The sequence below is a fragment of the Brugia malayi genome (genome assembly GCF_000002995.4).
Source record: "Brugia malayi strain FR3 genome assembly, contig: Bm_v4_ChrX_scaffold_001, whole genome shotgun sequence".
In the NCBI taxonomy this organism is placed as follows: domain Eukaryota; kingdom Metazoa; phylum Nematoda; class Chromadorea; order Rhabditida; family Onchocercidae; genus Brugia; species Brugia malayi.
Genome location: NW_025062479.1, coordinates 7551164 through 7575408, shown reverse-complemented (window position 1 = coordinate 7575408; position 24245 = coordinate 7551164). Strand labels below are relative to the sequence as shown.

At 35.6% G+C, this 24245-nt stretch overlaps 5 protein-coding genes across 7 annotated transcripts; 3 read left to right on the top strand and 2 right to left on the bottom strand.

Annotated features, from left to right (window-relative positions):
* Window positions 1-787: 787 nt before the first annotated feature.
* Bm4614 (Uncharacterized protein) lies at window positions 788-4871 on the bottom strand (the record flags this gene model as incomplete). Its single annotated transcript, XM_043074001.1, has 12 exons — window positions 788-921; window positions 1476-1626; window positions 1799-1951; window positions 2052-2161; window positions 2257-2448; window positions 2654-2751; window positions 2830-2919; window positions 3064-3172; window positions 3550-3764; window positions 3890-4083; window positions 4239-4399; window positions 4763-4871. The coding sequence occupies 12 exons, from the start codon at window positions 4869-4871 to the stop codon at window positions 788-790; spliced, it is 1716 nt and encodes a 571-aa protein (XP_042929935.1).
* A 4750-nt stretch (window positions 4872-9621) lies between these two features.
* Window positions 9622-16825, top strand: Bm5093 (Uncharacterized protein; the record flags this gene model as incomplete). Of its 2 annotated transcripts, XM_043073999.1 has the most annotated exons (18): window positions 9622-9720; window positions 9968-10181; window positions 10336-10464; window positions 10737-10834; window positions 10929-11029; window positions 11244-11370; window positions 11515-11775; window positions 12056-12273; window positions 12372-12509; window positions 12678-12801; window positions 12924-13052; window positions 13234-13321; window positions 13479-13636; window positions 14166-14330; window positions 14459-14614; window positions 14746-14944; window positions 16501-16573; window positions 16696-16825. In XM_043073999.1, the coding sequence occupies 18 exons, from the start codon at window positions 9622-9624 to the stop codon at window positions 16823-16825; spliced, it is 2607 nt and encodes an 868-aa protein (XP_042929933.1). The 2 variants fall into 2 exon arrangements, with proteins under 2 accessions (XP_042929933.1, XP_042929934.1); XM_043074000.1 differs by lacking the exon at window positions 10336-10464.
* A 1006-nt stretch (window positions 16826-17831) lies between these two features.
* Bm427 (Uncharacterized protein) lies at window positions 17832-18339 on the bottom strand (the record flags this gene model as incomplete). The annotated part of the gene is made up of 3 exons (XM_043073998.1): window positions 17832-17885; window positions 18063-18185; window positions 18331-18339. 3 exons carry the CDS (start codon window positions 18337-18339, stop codon window positions 17832-17834), a joined length of 186 nt encoding a protein of 61 aa, XP_042929932.1.
* An 817-nt stretch (window positions 18340-19156) lies between these two features.
* Window positions 19157-20722, top strand: Bm4907 (Uncharacterized protein; the record flags this gene model as incomplete). 2 transcript variants are annotated; one of them, XM_001898968.2, is made up of 6 exons in its annotated part: window positions 19157-19220; window positions 19383-19471; window positions 19692-19775; window positions 20005-20148; window positions 20219-20349; window positions 20563-20722. In XM_001898968.2, 6 exons carry the CDS (start codon window positions 19157-19159, stop codon window positions 20720-20722), a joined length of 672 nt encoding a protein of 223 aa, XP_001899003.2. The 2 variants fall into 2 exon arrangements, with proteins under 2 accessions (XP_001899003.2, XP_042929931.1); XM_043073997.1 differs by lacking the exon at window positions 19157-19220 and having other exon boundaries at window positions 19439-19471.
* An 834-nt stretch (window positions 20723-21556) lies between these two features.
* Bma-dnj-15 (Uncharacterized protein) lies at window positions 21557-23204 on the top strand (the record flags this gene model as incomplete). The annotated part of the gene is made up of 4 exons (XM_043073996.1): window positions 21557-21635; window positions 22061-22203; window positions 22634-22757; window positions 22972-23204. Coding segments are annotated over 4 exons (579 nt in total), but the record flags the coding sequence as incomplete, so codon positions are not given.
* Between the last annotated feature and the right edge of the window lie 1041 nt (window positions 23205-24245).

The window sequence follows — 24245 nt, the reverse complement described above, 5'->3', positions numbered from 1 at the left end:
AAAAATTATTAAGTGCAAAATTTGTCAAAAACCATATCACAATGAAACGGCAAAACAGTAAATCATCATATTCAAGAAAACGTGATAAATATAACTACAAAGCTCGCACCGAGCACTTAACTGGGCAAAACAATAATGCATAATTTACAATCCTGGATAGAGATACATTTGCAATACAAACTTTCAATAGAACTTTTGAAATACAACATTTGCAATACAACCTTTGCGCCTAACTCTTCTGATGTTGTGCTCTCCTTACTCCTCAAACTAGAAAGCTACATCGAAATTCACCTACTCACATCCATGCCTCCACAAGTTTTTGCATAATACCAAAAAAAAAAAAAAAGAACTCTTAAGCCTTGCACAAAAATGCATTCATCATGAATAGCATGTCGAGGTAGTAGAAATCAGTTAAAAAATTATTGATCAAGTTTCAGAAAGTTCATGAGATGAACCAATTTCTTTACAGTGTTAATCGCATCAGCAAGCACCATGAACATGCAATTTGAATATAATTTCAATCTTAATTTTTATTACTACTCGATTCAAGATCTATTTTCTGAAACCATGATACTAACAAATTATAGCGATTAATATGTATTTTCTGGAGTCTCTCACAAGTTTTTATGGATAATGTGCTTAATTTCGAATTATTCCAAGCATTGAACATGCCCACGGAAATATACGGTTCTCACTAGATTGCCAATTGATCTACGACAGAGCACTAATTAACCCTAGCTCAACACTTTTCAAATTTCACAGGAGAAAGCCTGAACAGAAATTTCCTCTAACTTCCAATTTCATACTCACTGCAGAACTCGACATTATTTATAAGACATATTTTATAATCGTTATTTCTATCCAGACCCTTGTTTTTCGGACATATGTCGAATTTCAGATCCTTGACACAACCTATCTTATCTGAAAATTTCGTTTATTTACTACACAAAAGTTTAAGAAATTTTTCATAAATAATCCAAAAAAAAAAAAGGATGAAAAATGTTATAAAATAAATCAAGGGCAATCACCTAACTACAGATAAAATAGCTAACGGAAGGACTACGTACAAACAAGGAAGAAAGAGGAATTATTACTTCATTTGCTCTAACCACATCTAAAGGGACGAAAATTTCTTCACAAGATTGGGACATGCATCGCAACTAACTGCAATAAGGGACAAAACTTCGCATTTCAAACATATTATCGTATGTATTTGATACCACTGATAAATTACGCATGCACCATAATAAATAAAACTTACCTACAATGTGTACTGAAGTACAGAAACCACAGCACATTTACCTTGTCAAGTGGCAGTTTCAATAGTGACAAAAACCAAAGAAAAAAGCAGAGTTTGGGAAGCTGTGGCTTGAGGGTACAATAAAACCGAAATTAATGAAGACACGGTACAGTATGACACTAGTTAAATTGGTGTTATTTTCTGCTGAAAATTCTAATTAAATCCTAATGCTTACTCCATTTGTTTAAAGAATATTTTTTGCCGTAATACGCCTGGGCTACAGCATTCCTTCGTTGAAAAACACATCGACATTCCTCCCTTTCCTGTTCATTCATTGGTCGTCGTCTTGGAAATTCGGAATAATATTTGTCATATATTTCAAACATCTAGAAAATTCGTTACATATGTCAAGTACTTAGGACGCTTTGAAAAAATACTAAAAGATGAGAACTAAACAACAAAGAATAATTAAAGTAATTGATAATCAGATGCTACAGCAACCAAAACTATTTAAAAGACTAGATAAAATTAAAGCCTTTACAAGATGGAAAAGCTAACGTCCTGATCTGCTTTGTCAAGTGCTTGCTCTAACTTCATGCGCAAATACTCCGCGAGTAAACGATGCCAAATTTTAGCAACCACATTACGCCACGATATCTCTTTTTCAGTAAGCTCCGTTTGCAATTTCTTTAAGGCTGCAGATACTTCATCCTGTATTAGAAAATATGATGATCAAAATCCACAAAACAAAATCTAATAAATAAAATATCTTAACCAATCAAGTATCTCGTCATAAAATGAAGCTGCTAACCTCACTGTAATCTTTTTTGCCGGATGGAGATTTCCTAACTAACTCTTCCACACCTTCTGGTCCGATTTCTTGGATAACTTTGCTGCATTTGTTTACATCAGGCTCTTCATCTGAAAGTTTAAGAGCTTATTCATTAAATTTACTAAATTATATAAAAGAAATGCCCTATTTGAATCTCTAGAAAAACTGATAGACAGTTTATTACCAAATCTACGGAGGTAATCGGCTAAAGCACAATTTAGCATTTCTAATGTGTCTCCACAATTGGCTGCAACATTTCCTCCATAATTTAGGCCATTAAGATGAGCGACTGGAAATGCATCCTCCCTTTCAGCTCCTTCATTTTTGATTAACCAGTCGTTAGTTTCAAGCTGAACCAGTGAGAACGAATCTTTCTCTAAAATGTGAAACTCTTCTAAAAATAAATGGGAAGTACTTGAACAAATATGACTGATTAAAATCCAAATAAGATCTTCCTTGTACTACCATCTTTAATGCATTAATCTTACATTACAGTAGTTTTCCCAAAATATAAACATAGGTCTTACTAGGAGGGCAGCTTTTTTTATCCAATTTCGGAAGCACACCATTGTAATGATTACCTAAGTTACCAATTCTCTCACTGACATACGCGCTGATGAGATCATTGAGCAATGATGTAGTTTTCCTTGGTGATTGTGACGACGGTTTTTTTTCAAATCTAAAGGAATATTGTAATAATGAACAAACAAGACTGATCAAAATTTCCTCTTCCAAGAAATCTGTTTATATCAATTACCGTGCTATTTTATTCGGCGGTGGCGATGAGTCACTGTTAAACAGTTTTAACCTTGCGGGTGAGGCGATATTTTTACTCACTATGAAAGACCTGGAAGTAAGTATGAGTAGAAACATAAAACTACTTAAATCCATTGTAACTGCAACTCAAAAATGTATATATTTCTTCGAAATTCAAAACCAAATATGGTAATGAATTCAATGTCTCAGAATCTAAAAAGCTAAGCATCATTACTTATTCCAGTGAAGTGATGCGGGAGCACACCATTTCGAAAAAGAAGGTAGAGAGCTGGCTTTACCATCGTGCAGTACGGCGTCACAACAATTACTTTTCTTTGCTGTCACTGTAATAAAAAGTAAAGTTATATTTACTTTTAAAATTTCCGAAATACTTGACAATGACAGGCTGAACAATATTCATCTGATCCACAAACTTTCATCACTCGGCTTACCAGTGACTCATTTTTCCATTTCTGCAGCTATACATTCGCTCTTTCTAGCAAATATTGTAATAGCAAACAGTAAGCGAAAATTCTCAAGAATCTCAAGTGTAGAATTCCCTATTGTTTCAGATCCAAAAATATCTTTGCAACTACGCTTCCTTAATGCAACATTACCTTGGCACCTTTGATATCCAAAATTCCAATATATCTATGGAAGGACAACGTAGTTAAACACTGTTTTTATAGTCATCCTGAAATAAAGACACAAGCCCAATTACCTGGACATAAACCAGACTGCAACTTCGAGACACTATCATTCTTAAAAAGCTGAACAATACTTAACCACCACTGATGCAAGTATTCTTCATCTACGGGATCAAGATATTCGCGAGCGAAAACCCAGAATTTTTGGGACAAATTGACTGGTGGCCAAACATCAAAACCTTCATCCAGCCAATTTATTTCACCATCCATACACGAATCTTCCACTATTCTGAATAGAGAAAAAAATTGACATAGTCATGCAATAACAGATATCTTTGTTAAAAGTAATAAAAGGAAAAATTTTTTGAAAAATCTGAGTTACTGTTAAGCAAATCACCTCAAAAACTAACTCACGGTTCTCTCTCAATTTCTTTACTGCAGCTGGGTAGAGGTTCCGAAGTTTTAAGCTCATATACAGGCATGAGCCTGATGGAGATATCATCAGAAGGGTAATCGCCAGTAGTCAAGAAAGTAATCTCTCCATAAATTTTTTTTTGATGATCAGTCGTGTGCACCAGTATTTGCTCCAACTCTATTTGTAATTTGTCCTGAAATTAGCTGTAACCAGCGGTATGAAAAATTTAGGTACTTTTACCGTTGCATGGACCACGTCTGTGGTTATACACTAAAACAGAAGTTTTATGTTAAATTTATCCTAGTGGCAACAGCAGGACTAAATGACTTTATAAAGTTAAGAAAAGACCAAGTCAGAGAATGCAACTGCAACATTCTGGCAGTCTCCATCACTTGTTACGGCTAGCAGTTTGGGACATTCACGCACACAATCAAATTCGGCAAAATCTGGCGTTGGCGTCACCAAATCATTCAGAGGTCCACGTCTTGTATGTAAGGGAGATAATGCGCCTGTAAACAAAGAAAAAAAATGAACCATGTAGTCAGAATCTGGAAACTAAAACAATTCTCAAATGTGATCAATAAATAACGAGGTAGGCTAATACGACTGCCTGAAGTTCAGCACAGTTTATAATGATCCTGCCCACAACGGATTTATACGATCAATATATATCTTTACCAAAAAACTTCATACGTTAATGACGATCCTGACCTGCTTTAAAACGATGACTATGGTTGAGATAGAGAAGAAAACCTCGCACGACAAGACGGTCTTAAATTATGAAAAGTGAAGCGCCATATTATCAGTAGAATAACTCTAGTGGATGATGAAGCAGCAACAACAGTGAAAATGAAGGAAACGAAAGAGCTCACCGTTCATAAGTTGCTCGGATCTGTCATCCGGAATTCGAGAGAGCTTGTACGGCAGTGAAGAACTAGGCGATCTCGACAAATGCGAACTCTCTATTCTCCTATATTTCATGATCTTTCTAATCGTTCTAAAGTGCCCATTGGCTGTGTGTGTGACGCCTGAATACCAAATCTATACACCTGCAACGACAAGCAAGCCACATTAATACACACTGCTATCCACCCAACTAAAATCCAAGCTTTATTCGTACAAAAAATTTGGCCAATGGCCAATTCTCGTTAGGACCGTTGTACATATTGGAATGTAATACCACTTCAGAGGGAAAATTGTTCAGATTGACTCAGCAAAATAATACAACGTGTGGTTGGAAGAAGTAGCGTCAGGACGTACTGAAATGTAAGCAAGGTTTGGTGCTGTTTTAAATAGGCTATCGTTCATTTGAAAGTGGCAAATGTTGAGCCTTAATGGACGCTTGTATCATATATTCCCTTGATAAGTAGAAACATAACTTGCACTGCAAGAACTTAACAGACATTGCAGATTAATGTACCCCATCATTTCTGGAGCGGCCGTAATGTCTCAAATAGATTTCTAAGTTATTGTAGCTTATTAAAGAAATTATTGACGCAAAAACAGTTGTTACTGGAAGGAAACTTGATGGTGTCTGGTTATTTAGAGACATGAAGTTTCATACAAATTCCACTGGCATTCACCGAAGCATTTTTGAACGATGCAATATATGCACTTTACCACTGATGGTCAACCAGCAGTCATATTAAAATGAATTCTTAAAAGTTTGTAATCTTACGAAAGCTCATGATCGCTTTTGCTTGATAAGCAGTCTCCCACATGAAGGAAACATTGCGCTATCATCGTCTAAAAGTTTACATATAAATAAAGTTGTGCTTTTTCTAGATGATTTCTACGCTATCCACAACCGCCCAGTTGCTTAGCATGACCTTTTGTTGATTGTAATGCAACTCGTACTCCTGCTATCTTGTAACGTCTATTTGCTTAATATATCAGAACAGTTAAATCATCCCATATAGGCCATCTTATAGATTGATGTCATGCGAAACTTTTGTAAATAATATAAACGCAAAAGATATGAGACAACTGACGATTAAAAGATTGTGGATGTGGGAATGTTATGTGTTTCAATATGTTGAGCGATGACCATGATTGTTTTTACTTTTATTGAATCAACTGTGGTGGTATGCTTCTATACTTACATTAGTTTAAAATTCTGATTTCGAATAGAAAAAAATGTCTATTTACTGTCTCTCGAAATATTTAACATATAAGCATGAATCGAACAATACTGACTCATATTCCTAGCACATAAAGAATATCTGCTACAGTTGATTACTAGTCACGTTAATTGTAGTGAGCCTTGTCTAGTAGTAATTTTTTCGGAATGGAAAATTCTCATTTTTCGATTTGAAGTTCTATCTCACCCCTCCTGTCTCTTTCTTGCTCTTCCTATAACACATGCATAAGCTCACCGTACCCCATTTCTCTTATTACAACCTTTGTGTATCCGCTTATACATTGCTGTGTTGGACAACATATCGCATTATAATCGACTGCAGTTACCCCGCTGTATACCAGTATGTCATCCGCTTCCTCGTATCTATTCTTGCCTTAATATGAGATAGTTTCAAAGTATTTGGTGACTGTTGATTTTAAAGAATGCACAAGAAATTTTTGGCTCTCGGAATAGTAGAACATCGCGGCTGGCGAATTCCGCTTATTATCGAACGCGCTAACCACTGTAATAACTTTACATGCTGCTGGAAACCTTAGCTTAATTTGACAAAAGAAATGTCAAATTTTAGTATGAATTAAGAACTAATGATGTCATGTTTACCTGCAGTTCTTCCTTAACTTACAGCTTGTGACTGGGAGAACATATCGTATCGTCCTGAGAAAACTCCTTCAACTGTTTAATTTTTTGAGCGATCAGCGTATATTAATGTATTGTTATATATTAGGGCTATAGTGTCACATCTCCGGTTACAATATATCCTCATTGATTCTTTCTCTGTTGCGCGCCACAAAGCAATTTGAAAGTTTGAGCCCGTAGCGCGACTGCGATCTTGGCTTCTGGAGCTGCGCAAGATTTCAGGGTTCAATTCAGGTAGTAGGTAGTCTCTCATACAAGTCCGTTTTGGCGACCTTTTAAATGGAACATTAACTGCATCTTCGAAGTCTGAGTTCCGGACTTTTAAGTATTTTCGGAAATCAGATAATGCCTATTAAAGCACTGCTTCTGCTGTTATACGGACTCCCTTATCTTTGGCCATAATTTGGAGAGAGCACTATGCCACAATTGTGGAACACGACCAGTGACCATCAGCTGTGCTTCCTTTGCTATCCAGGACATTCATAACTATTTCAATACTGATAACTTGTTGCCGCGCGACGACGCGACGAAAGAAGTGGTGTGGCACGACCGACATCAATTGTTCAAGCGTTGTTTGTGTCTGTTTGGTCAGTCGGTAGATAGGTCGGTACCGATGTTTGTTATTTTATGTATGTTGCCGTATGCTTGGGGAAGTGGTGTATATAAATGTAAGAGTTGGGTATATTACGAAGTTAGGTCACGTAGCGTAAGGTGGACGACAGGTCACGTAAGTACACATTTCAATAGTTTGTTTTTCACTGAGCTTTTAGGGTGTAGTTACAATTCGTGATTTTATTGTTCGACTCTGTAAGTTTAGGGAAGCTCAAAAGTTCCCATTTCTAGCTACAGGTGAGGAAATATTTCATGAAAAAATAGCTTAGAACTGGTATAATTGAACGAGATCGGGAGGGATATCCATTGAAGGTTAAAGGGTCACGGCTTTGCTGCGGACAAAATTTAAAAGTTCTGAAGTGCATATATGGTTGTGTGTATGTGTATTTATGTGATAGGATACTAAATGAAATATAGGACTTTCCGTTACTTGTCTCTGGTTTCAAAGGTGTCACGTTAGTGTTTGAAATTTGAATATTACCAGTGAGCGCCAACAGAGCTTGTCGGGTGCACTATGTAGCACGAATAAATCCCTTTGGAATTTTTGCGTACTACCCCCATTTCCAGCGCTTAACTAGCGTAGGAGTGAGTGAAAAAGGCAGTTGAAACCTGCATATTAGTTGGAAATTTTTGGCCTATTTTATTCTGTTATGGAAAACACAGTATTAACTTTATTAGTTGAACAATCTGAATTGTAACCATTATTGGGATTTCTAAAAGAGCTGGAGGAGTTTAATGGAGATACCGGTCCTTCTCTTTTTTTCTTAGAATGTGAGAATATTGGTTGAAATAGTGAAGTAGGCTGATGTTCACTGAGTCCTGATGTCAGCTTTAATTCAAAAGTTTCCTACAGATGAAATACTGCGGATCTTAAAATTATGTTTCAGATGTTTAGATGTGATTTAGCCCTTATTAAAGTGTGTGCCAATAGATAAGTTGATAATGATTCCGCTGAAGCCTATGATGCAAAAGACTGCTGACAGCCCTGAAGAGTTGTAAACAATAATTTTCCAGTGTTCGTTTTCCCAAGCGACTCTGTTTTATTCTTCGAGAATATTGTGACAGAATTTCCAAATCATTGTACAAACAAAATTTATAGACATTTCCAAATTCAGATCTGGAAAGGTATCTGCTCTGTACAGGTCTTACCTCATCTGGAAAATATCTCCATCCGATTTGTTTTAAAGTCCATGAATTTGAGGCTGAAAGATGCCTCCTGCTGAGGAGGTTGGTGCATTGGGTGCAAACCTGATAATTTCGAAGACTGTTTCCTCCTTTTATCTTCAATAAGTATTTCGAATATATAAGTTTTTCGTGAAGGGATTGATTGCCTCTTCCTTCCCTACGCCGAGGATTTCCAGTTAATCACGGTTAGGTTCCTTCTCTTTAAATGCTGTCGAGTGGGTTTTGGTGTTGAGTTGACGTGGACCGCCACCGTCAATATATATTGTGGTGAAGGGGTACATGTTGCTCTGGGATCGATCGATATGTGAACGCTCTCGCATGCGGCAACTGCCTGAATTCGCACGCGGCAGCTGTAACCCACCGAAACTGAACGGATTGCGAACGCTGACCGGGACCCTTATTAACAATTTTCGTCTTTCGGTTCTGTTACTGTTAAACCACGTTTTGTATACTTCCACACTAGACTGTACTGACAGTATTTTGCTATGTTCATGGAATTCCGGTTCTGTTCCAGATAAGAGTATTAAATTCAGTTGACGCTGGGACATCCATTACATATCTGTCCCACTGCACAGCTATTATTTTAAAACCCTACTGAGGAAGTTCCCGTATCTTTTGGATTTTATTCACTTTTGACATGGACGTGAACTGGAAAGTAAAGTTGAGTTGTATATCACACTGTCATCTTATACAGAAATACAGGAATGGTATTGAGTGATCGTAGAGACATAAATATTTCGGATGGACCTTGATCTTCGTTTTCAGGTGTTTGGGATATTCTTCGTTCATCCAATCTCCGTAATGGGGTATCGCTTTTGCAGTACTTCTTTTCTGCGAGGCAAATACTGGACTTAAGGGGGTCGCTTTCTAGAAATGAATTGAATATTGATGATTTCAACTCAATCTTCAACTGTTGGATGCGGTACTGACTTTTGTTTCTGGTCATGACTTATAACTGATTTGTCTGTCATTCAGTTCAACAAAAATTCACTGCTTCATTTCTTGTCCTTCTGTTTTTCATTTTCCCAATGTGTTTCCTAGGACGTTATTCTTCGCGAGGTACTATTCCCTTTTCTAACTGACGTATTTTAAATATAGGATGTTTATTTTCAGTTGGTGCTTCTTCAACCGTTCTGTTTTCGCAGTGCATGGTGCAAAATGATTACTTTGGACGATGAGTCGATGGCTAACAATTGTAAAGTGACTGAGAACGAAGTGCATACGTCAGTTGGTGTTGATATGGATTCTACTTTACAAGTAGTTTTTAAATTTTCGAAACACGTCAACATTCCTGATCTATAAATGGAACGTCTTCTATGTCTTTCTTATCATCAATAAGTTGATTTAACTTGTAATAAGTTAATTTAAATTGACAGCTTAATTGGTAAGTCAGTTGGTTAATTAATAAGTCACTTAATTAAGTTGACTTGCAGTTGTGCGAGATGTTCTTTTGTGATCTTTTTTTGACCCGTCCATGATAACTTCATCCACTTCTGTCTTGCAGACATCGCTGAAGAAGGCTCAAAACAATTCGATCTCAGATAATATTTCAAGGAATTATGTGGATAAATCAATAGAAGCTATCAGAAATGGTGTCTGGGTTAATGAAAAGATTGTAAACGATGAAGAGCAGCATCGGGATGACAGGAATAATGGAGATTGCACGAGACCAACTTTCTCCGGTGAAAATGGTTGTATTGACAACGTTGATGAAAAGGGTATGTTTTAGGATCATTTTCAAATGTGAAATTTTGGTCGGTTTCTCGTAATTTATATTGATGAGCACTTATAGACTTTTTTTTCTTAGTTAATCATATACGCTTTAATGAGATAGTTTGATTTCATTCTGAGAAATTGGTAGGTACTTTACAGATTCTAATGGGTTAGATACGATGGAAAATGACATTGTAATTGAAAACGAGCCTTGTGGAAATAAAGGAAATGGTAAGACAGCAGTGTTCATAGAAAGTAGTAATAAATCGACACCTGTGGAATGCATAGGTAAGCAGTGTTAATTCTTGAAGTCTTAACTGATTAATATTTATAAAAGAAAGTGTTATCCTTATTGAAGTGTATGAAGTCTCGTATTTCAATTTCATACTTTTTTTGTCAGCCATATTTTCTGTCAGTGCTGACTCCTTTTTGTGTACCACTCTTTATTGCCCAAAATCTATGAATGCATTTCTATAGCTTTTTTAAGGCTTGCTGGGCTTTCTTTGGAAAAGATTAGATTATTGGACTACTTTGTTGCCACGATTAAATTAATTTTGCAGAGCTAGATGACGACCATGATGAACCTGATTCAAGTGGTGAGCCACCTGCAAAGAAGAAAAAAGCAAAATCACCAGTGCCAGATGATCCAGACACTCAGGTTCAGTTGCATTTTTCTCAGAGCTGCATATTATGTTATGAGTAAACAAAAAATAAATTTTGTTTTGCAAGATTTTAAATGATATACATTTTAGGCGGGAGAGAAGAAACCAGAATTGACCAGTGGTGAAGCTTTATTGAACAAGTTAGAGGCTTATGTCAAAGATGCAATCGAGAAGAATGCGAATATTGAAAGGTGAGCAAGTTCTGTGAGACGACGATAAGTGGTAAGGCATATTTCTTTCATCGTTGATCACGCGAAAATTTTGGTAGTTCTATGGTAAATGGGAGTGATTTATGGGCAAAAGATCCTTAATATAGTGGTGTATTTGGTTTAGGAATAGATCCAATGAAAGTCAGAGATCATGAGATGTTGTGTCTTTAGTATTCTTTCTGCATTTTCTATGCAGGAAAGTGTTGGATGCATTATTAGGAGCCATTAATATTCAAGTGCAACGTGAACCTCTGTCAGTTCGAAAACTTATACTGGATAAACAGCTGGTGTTGCCAAACACCATTAGTTTCCCGCCATCGCAGGTATCTTTCAACATTTCTGTGCAAAAAATTTAACAACATCTTTGTATTTTGAAAGTCATCCGCTTTTAAGTGAAATTGAAATGCTAAAATGAGTTCAAAATCATCCGGATATTTAACGCGTAGAGGCTAATAAATTGTTCTTAGGTTGTCGATTTGCTGATCGAACATGATCCTGATGCACCTTTATCAAAAGTAATCGGACGGATGTTCGGTGACGAAAGGCCAAAGCTTTCTGAAGCTGAAAAACGCGAACGACATTTGTTGAAATTGGGGCATCCCGCTCCTCATATGACGAAGTTGTTGATGGACATTGGACAAGATCTTGTCCAGGAATCTACATATTCTGACATCGTCCATGCAAAAAATTTGCCTGAAACTCCGAAAAATATGGAAACGTATAAGCAGGTTCTTATGTTTCCTATAATTTTCATTCCATAATTTTAATTATTGCTTGCTTTTTTCTTGCGTTGAAGTCCATGGTTTGGATTCAGTTTCTTCATCAGTTCCTTTGCAGCATGTAGAAGATTATTATCTTTAATTATATCCTTTATGTGTATATCTTTAAGTTTTTTATTTTGTTCTTTAATTTTTTATCTTTTTGTTCCTATTTTTTATTCCTTAGTTAAATTTATATCATCTATTTCTTTAATTAAAAATCTCCTAAAACATATAAGTCCTGTTTGAGGTTGCACAACAGCTTAAACCAGTGTGGGAAGCCTTGCGAAAGAAAAATGAACCCTATAAACTGAAACAGTATACTTGTCAGCTCTGCAACTTCCGAACCGAATCACGAATCATTCTTTCGGTGCATCGTCAAACACCACACTTTGATGGCAGGAAATACCAATGTGCACTATGTCCTGAATTCTTTACCAATGAAAATATGATTTCACAGCATTATCTGTAGGTTTTTTGTTCATCTTGCTTATCTTGTGGCATAAATGGTCTCTGGTTATTTTCTAGATTACTAAACAATTTTAATACGATTATGTCAAGTTCAGAAGGGAACATGATTTGGTAGCTGGAAAAGAAGAAGCTATTCCTCGAAACCCTTGTCCATGTTGTAACGAAGATTTCATGTACAAAGGACAACGAGACCAGCATCTGAAAATGTGTCGTAGAGATCTGAATAGAGTTCGGTGAGTGCAAGTTATGGATTCACCGTACAAATAAATACCCTAAATTTTTATGGCAAGATATGAAAGAAAATAGCGGTTTCCATCTTGCATGTGTGAATGAGTTAGCTAATTTGATAGTCTGCGTGATGGTTTCATAAACTTCTAACCTCAATCCAACTTGTATTCCAGCCTAATAATGGCACCAAAGCATCCACAGGATGTCAGTGCCATCAATCATTGGTTATGGGATAAACCTCCAGTTGATCCAACAATATTACAGCAACAACAAGTGGCGCAACGACAGCAAGTAGAGGTTTGTTTATTGATTTTTTTATTCGCGGAAATATGACGAAGCTGCTTTCATTGTTTCTACATATCTTCTGAAACTTAAGGATGGAGTCTTATCCCCATTAACTACTCTTGAATTCATTTTAGAAACTGCAACGTGCGCAACTGGCGCAGCAGCAGCAACAACAATTACAACAACGACGTAGTCAGACTGCTGTAACTAATTCAGCACTTTTGGCAGCACAGCAGCAGCAAGCTGCACTCCTTTTACAACAGGTACTATTTAAAAGTTGAGGTTTTAGTTTCGTTTTTGCATTTTCAAAGCATAAATGCATCTTGCTTTTCAGTTATTCATGTTTTTCAGTTTTGGGAATATATGTAGTGTGAAACCAAATACTAGTAGTGTTGTTTTAACGTTCGTATTTGGTTGTGTTCGATAATTTAAAAGAATTTATAGCAAAGGATAAGGGCAGCACAAGCGGTAGCTCATCAGCAGCAGCAGGCAAAGATGTCTTCGTTAATAGGAAATCCAAGTCTCTTGGCAGGTAACGAAATATGTGATTTCCGATCAGTGTTAGAAATAAAAGAGTTGTATGTGATCATTTGTTGTCTTCCAGTTTTATTCGAAAAAGATCTAGTTGTCAATTTTCAGTTTTAAGTAGATTCTCAAAGCCCTTAACCATAAACTGTGATATTTTTTAGCAATGCAGCAACAGTTGCAGCGTGCTGCTGTTAGCGGAATGCGTACTCCGGGGTTGTCTTTATTCGCCCAACGCGGAGTGGCTACCGGAATCCGTGGACCAACTGTGGCCCAACACACAGCCGCTTCACTTGCTGGACGTATTAGAGCACCACCGCAAGTATTTTTTTTATATGATTTCTGATGACATGTGCAAGTTAATATCATATAGTTTTGTTTATATTATAGTAGTCAAAGCTTGTTGCTTGTGCTACATATAAAGAAAGCTGAACATTATCTTAATGTTATGTGTTATCATAAATTTATTGCGAAGCATTTTTAGTGCAGAACCCTCATGGTCTTTATCTATGTTGTTCGGTCTAACTTTCTTTCTGACGAGAGATTTTTTGTGTTTATCAAAATAATTTGGAAATTTTCTCAAGCTAAGTATGAAAAAAGATGGGGTTTTAATAAAACGTATTCAATATTCCTAAAAGAGAGTTTGGAGCAATCGTTGCTCTCATTTGAAGTGCTAAATTGTGAGAATGTCTGAATTGCAACGTAGGAGCTTATATTTTTCAGAATCTTTGTAACGAACCATCTTAATATATGTGCTTCATCCACTTTTTTAGGCGAGTGAAGTTTCAAGTCAGGGTATTCGGATGGAGTGCCATGCACCATGGACAAAATCAGTAGTTTTTTGTTTGTAGGTTCCAGCATCTCGTACACAATTAGGTGGAGTTGTATCCTCTGGACATAACAACAATGTTTGTGAAATCTGTGATCAGAATGTCCAAGATAGGGATCGATATCTGACACATTTACAACTCTTTCACAAACAGATGCGTGGGAAAACATCAGCTGATATGCAGCAGGTAAACAAGCATTTCATAACACAATGAATACAATCTGTTGTTCCCAGTTTGCACAAAAATATATCTATTTTCCTCCTTCAATCTTTTGTTTTTATTCATCGCATATATTTCATTATAATCTGTTTCAGGGTGCACCATTGGCATGTAGTCGTTGTCGTGATAGATTCTGGACATATGAAGGACTGGAACGACATCTTGTCATGGCACATGGCCTTGTCACTTCTGATCTCTTAACAAAAGCGCAGAAAAAAGAAGATGGTGGGCGTTGCAAGCATTGTGGCAAGGTAATATCTGTTCCTCAGTACTCAACCTTGTTTCCGTTGTTTAAATTTGAATCGATAGTTTTTTCATTAAACATCATTTATTGCTTTTTTAGCATCTTTTTTAACTGATATAAACATTAAACTCTTTCCAGCAGTATGCATTCAATATGTTGCAACATTTGGTAACGGATCATCAAGTAAAATTATGTTCTGCTGAGATTATGTACAGCTGCGATGTTTGTGCCTTCAAGTGCAGTAGCTACAGCAAACTCGAAGTACATTTGAACACCGTACATCCTAAAAATCCTACTCAAAATTCCGTTTTGAACAGTGCAGTTAGCTCAACATCGGGTAATTTTGATTTGTTTAGAATTCACTCCATTTACCTTAGATATGTGAACATTGCTTTGATGTTGGAAGTTGTTGGAAATTGTTGGAAACATGTTGGAAGATTCAGCTTTGCTTATTAGCCAGTTGTGTGTTGCTGTGCCCATGCTTAGCTTGTCGAATTCATGGCCTGTTGCATGCTTTTTGTTCCTCATATTTCTGGGAAACAAATATGCATAGTAAAGTTGGATTTGATATCTGACAAACCTACTTTGTCTTTAATTCTCTCACAAGTTTAATTTGCATGTTTTTTGAGGTCGGGACACAGTTTAAAAATATAGATTCCTTCTACGACGCAATTACTTTCTGTTCAGTTATTTTGTTTATGTGCTAACCGATTTTTTTGCTCGCAGATTTTTCGTCTTGATCTGACGGGAGATAAGTACTAAAGACAGAAACGAAGATTTGGGGAAATTTTGGACCAGATCTGGACAGATTATCTCGAAATTTCGAGTGTTAATAATTGGAACTAACGAAAATAAAAATGTCATGCATGAATTGCACCGATGTTTTCGATCAAGTGATTCATCACAAAAAAGTGTATGATAAAATCTTGAAGGCTTAGAAGGATGTACATGATTGCAGTACTTCGTTTTAACTCGCTGTCTGATTGGAAAAAACAATACTGGACGATGAGGCGAGAAAAAGTTAAGTATTGTAACATTTACTTCTATGAAAAACACAATTCGCAGCTCGGGGTTATGCTTTACGGAGTCGACCAGAACAGGCAACTTATGCAGCAGGTTTGTTTATCCCAAAAACTTCTTGTGAGGGTTAGTTTTAAATTTCTTAGGTAAGTACGCGTAGTCTGAGCTGAGCATATTAGAAATTAGGACTAATTTGCTTGGTAAAATCAGATTAATGAATCAGTAGTTTTATATGTTTAGATAGAACTAATGATTCCTGTAGTAGTTATGTAATATTTATTTTGTAGCTTTCATATTTGCTATATCTAAAAATTGTCTCGGAAAATGTTAGGAAGATTTTCGAATGTAAGGAATTTGAAATTGATGACATAGAGACAGTCGTGTTAAATATGGTTTAGTGGCACTCGAATTCTAAGTTTGCGCAGACTTGTCTAACGTTTTTTGGCAATGGAAGTGTGTTCTTATTAATTAACGTTGTGTTTCACCAAAGCACCTGAAGCAGCAGCTATCATTAACAGAAAACGCCATTTGTGCTTTTTTTGTTCTCAGCATGTTGTTAACAGTTTTGATTATGCACTCCTTTTATATGGCAAAATTCAAATTGATAATGCATTAGTGTTGCTTTATTTTTCCCATGAATGCCTTGTGTAATTGTGTTTCCGATAGTTTTTTTTTTTTTTTTTTTTTTAATATTATTAAACTATCTCCATGCTTACTAAAACACAGTTATACAACAGGAATTTTGCCGAGTTGAAATCAACAGATAGTTAAGTGTCTGTGATTCACTTGTAGTCATTCACTCGAGGGTTTCATGCTTTTTTAGCATTTTTTTTTCTTGATCAAAATCCTGACGAGATGTTTGTTGGATGCCAGCTTTGTTGACTGGTCCGGTTTTATCAGACCTGATAGCTTTAGTTCATTTACTTGGAATTGGGACTAGAACAATGTCGCGAAAAACACATTTTGATTCCCTCCTCGGTTGTATATTTTTAACTTTATATGCTTTGAACATTTAGTTCAATAACCGACTGTGAAACTAAGGGTTTTCTTTAACTGAAATATTTTTAGGAGCAAGGAAGGTTTAACTTTTTGGGTCGCAGACTGTTCAGGCCAGAGAGACATCGGTTGGTATCTTTTCGAGCTGAGGGATTATTATTCGGTATCCGGTGTGCTTGAAAAGAAATATTACTTTTTCTGATTTTGCTTCCCGTCATGCCTCAATATCCTGTTACTTATCTGTGCAGCAGTTACCTGCATATCAGTTGAGGGTGAGTGGTTTCGCTGATCGGAATAATGTCGAAAATATTTGTGGCTGAACAAAATGGAATTCATTTGGTCAGGAAATTTGTTATTCTCTCTACCTATTTCATTTTACAGTTGTGTGTTTCAAATGAAGTTTTGTTATTGAACTATTGACAATACGTCCGTTTTTCCGCTGCGAGAATCAAAATCATTCATTTGTGACATTTGTTGTTTGACGTGAGAATTATTTTATGGATAACCCTATAGGATCAGTTGTTTAAATGTCACTATTCACCAATTTTCTCAAGTGTATTTTGGAGTATTTTTATTGCTGATATATTGATTTTATACATCTCCTATTGTGTATAAGCTATATTATTTTCGATTTCCATCTGCGATGTGTTTGTACGTTTCATGTTATTGTTTGTATGTTCAATATCATGGTGTTTTGTATGCAAGCCTGATTCAGGAAAAGGTTGCATTTTTGTTCCAAGTTAAAACTGTCAAATTTTAAGAAGTGTTTTTGCGGAAGGAATCTGTCATTTAATGATAACAGTTTGGAGTCTGGACATTTTTATTCACCACAATATTTGAAAACTGTGCTATTTTGTATTTGTATCAGTGTGGATTTTGTTCTTTTGTTTGGTGACGCTGCCTTGATAATGAGTTCGTAATTGCAGCTAACAGCAGGAAACTAAGACGTTCTATCACCGGATGTGAGCTTGCATATTTAAGTAGAGGAAGTTCTGATCATTTTGGCTTACAATAGATTCCGAATAACATTTAAAGGGTTTGATGAATAATGAAAACAGTTACTGTGGTATGAAAATTTATTGATACGAATTATACAGGACGAATGTAGATTGCGGAGACTTGGAAATTTCAAGGCATGTTACACCTTCTACATAACGAGTTATGTGAATATTGGACCACGTGCATTTTTATAGTCTAGGAGTAGGCAGCTATTGCCGATCCTTTTTTCTAGCTGGGTAACGCCACCAATATTCCGCTACTGCCTGAAATAGATTGGAATGATGTACAAATAATATCGAACAGGTTAAACGTGTCCTCTGAAATGTGGGACAAATGCATACAATTGGTATATGGTCAGTCTTTCGCATGACAAGGCTTGAGTTACTAAGTCATATGTTTGAAAATTCAAGAGCTGGACCAAAGATGAATCGTGTGCTTACCGTGTCTTGTATTAAATTCCCATATATGTCATATTTTACAACTTCCACGCGATGTAAATTGACAAGAACGTATAATGGATAACACCAGAAACTGGCACCCCAAAAAACATGTGTCCACTTTGGCTAAACAAACAGAAATAAAAGTAGATTAACATTAGACGAATAAATGTGAAAAGCATACTTGGCAGGTCTCAGCGGGTCAACTGCAGGTGTTCGGGATTTGGAAATTTGAAACAACTGGACTGTTATTTCCCGATCTTTCACTAACCAGTTTCATTCCTGCAGTTGGTACATGGAACTTTCACACGTTGTTAGGAAGAGATACAATATTCAGATTGCCTTGTCGGAAAAACAATGCGTCCTCAATAAAAGCGCCGTACTCCTCCACTTCAGTCTAATTTAATTCAGCACCTGGAACAATATCAGCCATGAGTGCAATCCCTAAATAAAGTCTCATGTTTGGCCCTATTGCAAAAATCGTGGACAATATGTAGCCTCGAAATGAAATTGATTTTCTCAAAGCGACAACTTTCGGCTTGCACGAAGAATTGTCATTTTTCTAAGTGCGCAGTAATGACTACTTCCATTTTGTAATAGTAATCAGAACTTTTGACTTCCAGGTAAGCTGACGAAATTGTATTGTATACTGTTCATATGCAGGCGGGATGAAGTGCTGGACAAATGGCTGAAATTCTTTTTTGGAAGAAGGGTTTCCAGATGCTCGATAGTATAATCTTGAAAAAAGGCAATACCAAGTAGTTGACTAGCGGTTGTGCAAGAGATCTGACTAGGACTAGGATGATACATAAATGTAGAATATCGCATAAACGAAAATTTCTCCAGAAAGTCTATTTGAAGACGGCTACTTAGTGTTATTTGGTAATGTGGGTCATAAGATCAGTGAGTTTCATAGCGAGAGTACGTTCCCATAACTTCGTTGGAGATGGTGAAATCATCGGCTGCGTTTTACCACTCCGGATTGTTAAAGACTTTAACCTGGCTGGAATAAGCTTCATTCGTGGTTTGGGTGTGAGGAGTCAATGACGTATTTCTTTGATGTTATTATGACTTTATTGGTTCCAGGTACATTCGTCATGGATGTAAAGCCAAACCACACTATTTATATCAACAATCTTAATGAAAAAACGAAAAAGGAAGGTAGGTTCGGCCCTTTGAATAGCTCTTCCGTTGTAGTTCTGATGTGCGCAAGCTGAATGAAAGCAGTGTGAGATGTCTTGGAAGTTTTCATTGAAGAGGTAATTTACATTTACTATAACATAAATTTTGTGCTATGAGATTAGTAAAGTATACTTTTTTCAGAGCTCAAGAAGGCTCTTTATGCAATTTTTTCTCAGTTCGGGCAGATCATTGATATAATGGCATTCAAAACATTGAAGATGCGTGGGCAGGTTTGTTTTATTCTTAGTGTATTTTTACGCTTTAAAGATAGTTCAAACCCTATTATATATATATATATATATATATGCGAGATGTTTTGTTCTGATCCTTTCATTTTATGTGTTTATATGTACAATCGCAATTATGTATTAAAATGCGAATATGTTAATATCTTATAGCTCACCTTCACCTGTTCGCTTATATATGCAATAAGCAAATACATTTCTGCAGGCACATGTAATATTCAAAGAAATAAGTTCAGCAACGAACGCCCTGCGTGCAATGCAAGGCTTCCCGTTTTATGATAAGCCTATGGTAGGCCTGACTTCCTATATTAGGACCTTCTACGTATCTTCTACGTATCATCAGTATTTCTTATATCTACATGACGTTCTGATTTAATTTTTGCAATTTTTTTCATCTGTGGTTTTTCTGTTTTAACATCACGATAGTAAATCGTTTGTCACTCCCCATCTTCAAACATTGTAGTCCTTTAATGAATATAGTTTAAGTACCAGAATACTTAAAATATTTCATTTTGCAGCGCATACAATTTGCGCGCGAAGATTCTGACGTTATTGCGAAAGCGAAGGGTACGTATATTGATCGTCCAAAAAAGCATCTTCTTGCTAAACAAGCTGCTGGAGAAAAACGGAAAAAAACAAGCCATGTAAAAGAGAATAAGAAGGTAGAGTTTCGTTGATATATATATGTACATATATATATAATATAAGTCTACTGCACTTAATTTCATGTAGATGCGTATGGACAAAATCGCTACTGGTAAAACTGAGCTTCCGGAAAAAGCAAATCCTCCAAATAAAATCCTCTTTTGCACAAATCTGCCTGAAGAAACAACAGAGCAAATGCTTTCCCTTCTTTTCAATCCGTAAGTTTTAGTCATAATCTTTCCATGATCCAATTCTTTGATTTTGAAAAAATGCAGTACAACAGAGCAGTTCTTGCTGTGCTTATTTGGTTTGTTTGTTATTGGGAAGTATTAGTATTGTGTTGCATGAATTGAATTGTTTCATTAATGCTCTCAATTAACATTAATTTGAAGTGCAGTATTTGAAATAAGTTCTCTTCCTTTTTTTTACAGTTACCCTGGTCTGAAAGACATCAGACGTATACCGAATAGGCCAGATATTGCATTTGTTGAATTTGAGACGGAAGCCGAAGCAACGTCAGCTCGTTCTGGTTTGAACAACTTTAAGATAACGCCTTCGCAATCGATGTATGTCAATTATGCGAACAAGTGATTTTCCTAGTTGCTTCTTTTGTTTTGTTGATCTCTGGGGTATCTATGTTATTCTCTTGTGCGGTTGCTTTCATTTATCATAATGTTGTCGTTCAAATATGTTCAGTTTTCCTTGTTTTTATCTACGTAGTTTAAATTTTAATTTCATGCTGTTTAACAAAGCACTTATCAATTTCATACCCTTTTGCGAACCACTTATTAAACTTTATTGCTTTTTGAACCATTTATAAAATAAAATTCTATAAAAAAATGAAGTCTATTGATCTCCCATTTTGATTGCGACCAAAATAGCAGGGCACTGCATCCTTACCGGTTGTTAATTTTGATTATGTTTCGTTAATGTGCGAACCAGGAATTGGAGTCTTTCGAAATTTTTAATGTTTAGTTAGCATAGCCATTACTTTTCAAAGAAAGTTTGAAGTGATATATGTGGTAACGAAAAATATTTTAAGGTGTAGTACTTAAGATTTAGTCGAGATGAAAATCCCACTGTCCTGAAGATTGATAGATTTTTCCTGGGTATATTTCAAACTCTTATCCTTCTAGCGTTCTATATTTTTGGGGCTCATAGTTGGTGGTTCATTTTTAAACCACTGTCTCCATATCTCTTTTTTCAGTGCCACTGAAACGTTATTAGTCAAGTTTCGCTTCGAAAAAAAGACTAAACTTGTGAGTTTAGCTTTTCTGAAAATGAATTTATTTCGGCTAGTTGTCCCCTCACGTACTTTTTGGTGAGTGTGACTTTTCGTTTTATGGATAACTGTTTATTATTAAAAAATTTAAATTGGCTATACAAGCCCGTATTCAAACCGTCAAATAGCAGCTTGTTTTTGTTTCCAGTAAAATCAAAAAAAAGTACACTGACACTTTGGATTGTTGGAAATGTCGTAAAGCTATTGAGTGTTTAAAGGTACGTTTCCATTTTTTAAAAATCACTGGCCAAGCGAAGATATTCTTAACGTGTAGGGAGATTTTAATTTGCTGTTGGGATATTCTTAATGTGTAGATTTTTTAATTGTTCATAGCTTTCCGCTCACTTACTTATGCTGTTTCATTTTATTTTTTTGTTATTTTGATCATGGACAAGCAATCATTGGTAATTACATAAATCAGAGACCAATTTACTTATTTTTGTTATTGTTTGTCTACTTGAATGAAATTCCTTTTTGATTCGCTTTTGTTGTAGTGCAATTTCAAAACATTATTCAGTTTACCAGGATGATCTGTTGAACTAAAGAATTTTATAACGGTTTAGTGTAATAATTCGCCTATATCATTTTACGTCTCTAAAGTGGATATTGCTTGTTACAGGAAAAGTTGTTCTGCCCACTGTGTTCAGCTATACAACCAGTTGAAGATAGAAATTATTTCGATTATTTGGGTCTACTTCCAAGATTTAACGTTGATCTTTCTTTATTGAAGATAAATTTTCTCAAATTGCAGTCATTTGTTCATCCTGACAAATTTTCGAAATGTTCACAAGTAACATTTTTAAGTCGTATTTTGTGAGAAACATTGTTACTTTTATTCATTTCTGAGAACTCATTGTGGATTTCGATAAATTAATTTGTTTGTATGATATTTATAAAAGTAAGAATATTTATAATATTTATAAAAGTAGATAATGTTGATTAAAATTTTTTATATACATGATATTTATAAAAGTAAGAATATTTATAATATTTATAAAAGTAGATAATGTTGATTAAAATTTTTTATATACATGATATTTATAAAAGTAGATAATGTTGATTAAAATGATTGTGATCAGGTTTATTCAAGTCCGGTAAGAATCCCTATCAGTTTCGTTGAAATTTTGGCATTTGCTTTGATTTCCTCTTTTCTAAAATTCATAGACTAGTTGTAAATTCTATCGTCTTGTGTTCATAACATTTCATTAATCATTTTGCAGAAGGAGAAAGAAATATCTGAAAATTGCTCACGATATCTCAATGAAGCGTATAAAACATTGACCGAGCCGTTGGAAAGGGCGAAATACCTACTCACATTGAAAGGAGAGCCATTGGATGACAAAGGTAATTTAACTTTGTTAAATTCGTTTTGATTAATATTAAAGGATTCGATCTTCACTTATAATCTTATAACAATTTCCCAGATCTTGTGCAGTGACTTGCCAAGTCATGTGTTTTCTTGAAATCCAAGAAAGACTTCCGAAGGTTTAAATTTGTTTTCATCAGTTATAAATTCGATAACCGGTGGTACCATTTCTAGATGCAGTGGATAACAAAGATTTCTTGATAGAAATGATGGAACTAAATGAACTGGTAGTAATAAGCAATGATACGAATGAACTGAATACGTTGTTGGATGAAGTGAAAATTAAGATTCATTTGTTAGGAAGAGAATTTGCGAACAGCATTGAAACAAACGATTTTAAAAAAGCAAAAGAAGCTGTATTCAAACTGACATTCTATTATCGTTTGAAAGACGGTTTATCAAGCAGAATGTTCAATAATGAATAAATCGTTGTTTATGTTTTGCTCAAAAACAAAAGTGAAGTGGACGACATGACATATGGAACATGAGGGTAGGGAAGAAGGTCAGAAATTGGCATGAGATGTATAATGTCTTTTGCCAACTTTGTTTTTTCTTTCATATTGTGAGGCGTCGATCAAGATTTCGCGACAAAATGTGGCTTCAAGCATTTCCTTTCGCAATGCTGAAATGGATTTAAAGGTTTAGAACGTATGTGGCGAATGTTGTTATAACAGCTTTTCGGTGTTTGGAAACAAAAAGTTGTGATAAAGGTTCTATTGATCGATGGAACTTATTTGCGATATGTGTCATCCACTAGCTGTTTTTTTTTTTTTGGTTGTAGGGGAAAATTTAGTAAGAATCTGACTGAAGCTGTATTTTAATAAAGATTTGATGAAGTCTATATGGTAGTATAAAGTTGAAAACAAATCGTAGCCATAGCGTGACTCTAGCTCCTGATACAGTGGTGTTCTATAGGACATCTTCATAAATGAGTTGATTCACAACCAGACACAAAGTTTCTTGCAGCATTCCAACAGTTGACACAAACATGAGTAGACTTATATCTCTAATCAGCGATATTTATATATTTTAAAAATATTTCGGTTTGCCTAACAGAATAATGGCCGACTGAATTCAGTGAATGATGCTATAATATTTCTGCTGTTCCAAGTCTGGTTACTAAAAAAGTGTCATTGATAATAAGTGGGATGAGGAAAGAAGTGAATCTGGTCACTAGGAACGAGGTGGTAGAAACGTTAGTTATTTGCGCTCTCTAGCTTTTCGTAGCCTTTTCCACCAGCTGATGTATACGAAATACAGAAGGCTCCTGTATGATATATGCACCAGATTACTTTCAGTAAATATATTTAATTGCATCAGTAAGTATAAAATTACAAACGTCATAAAACGTCTAGCGGTAAGTTACAAAAAAGAAGTTAAGCAAAACATTTCGTTTCCGGAATACTGGAGTTCCTCCAATTCTTCATAGTACTCTGGCTGGATTTCACATGAATAATAACGACACT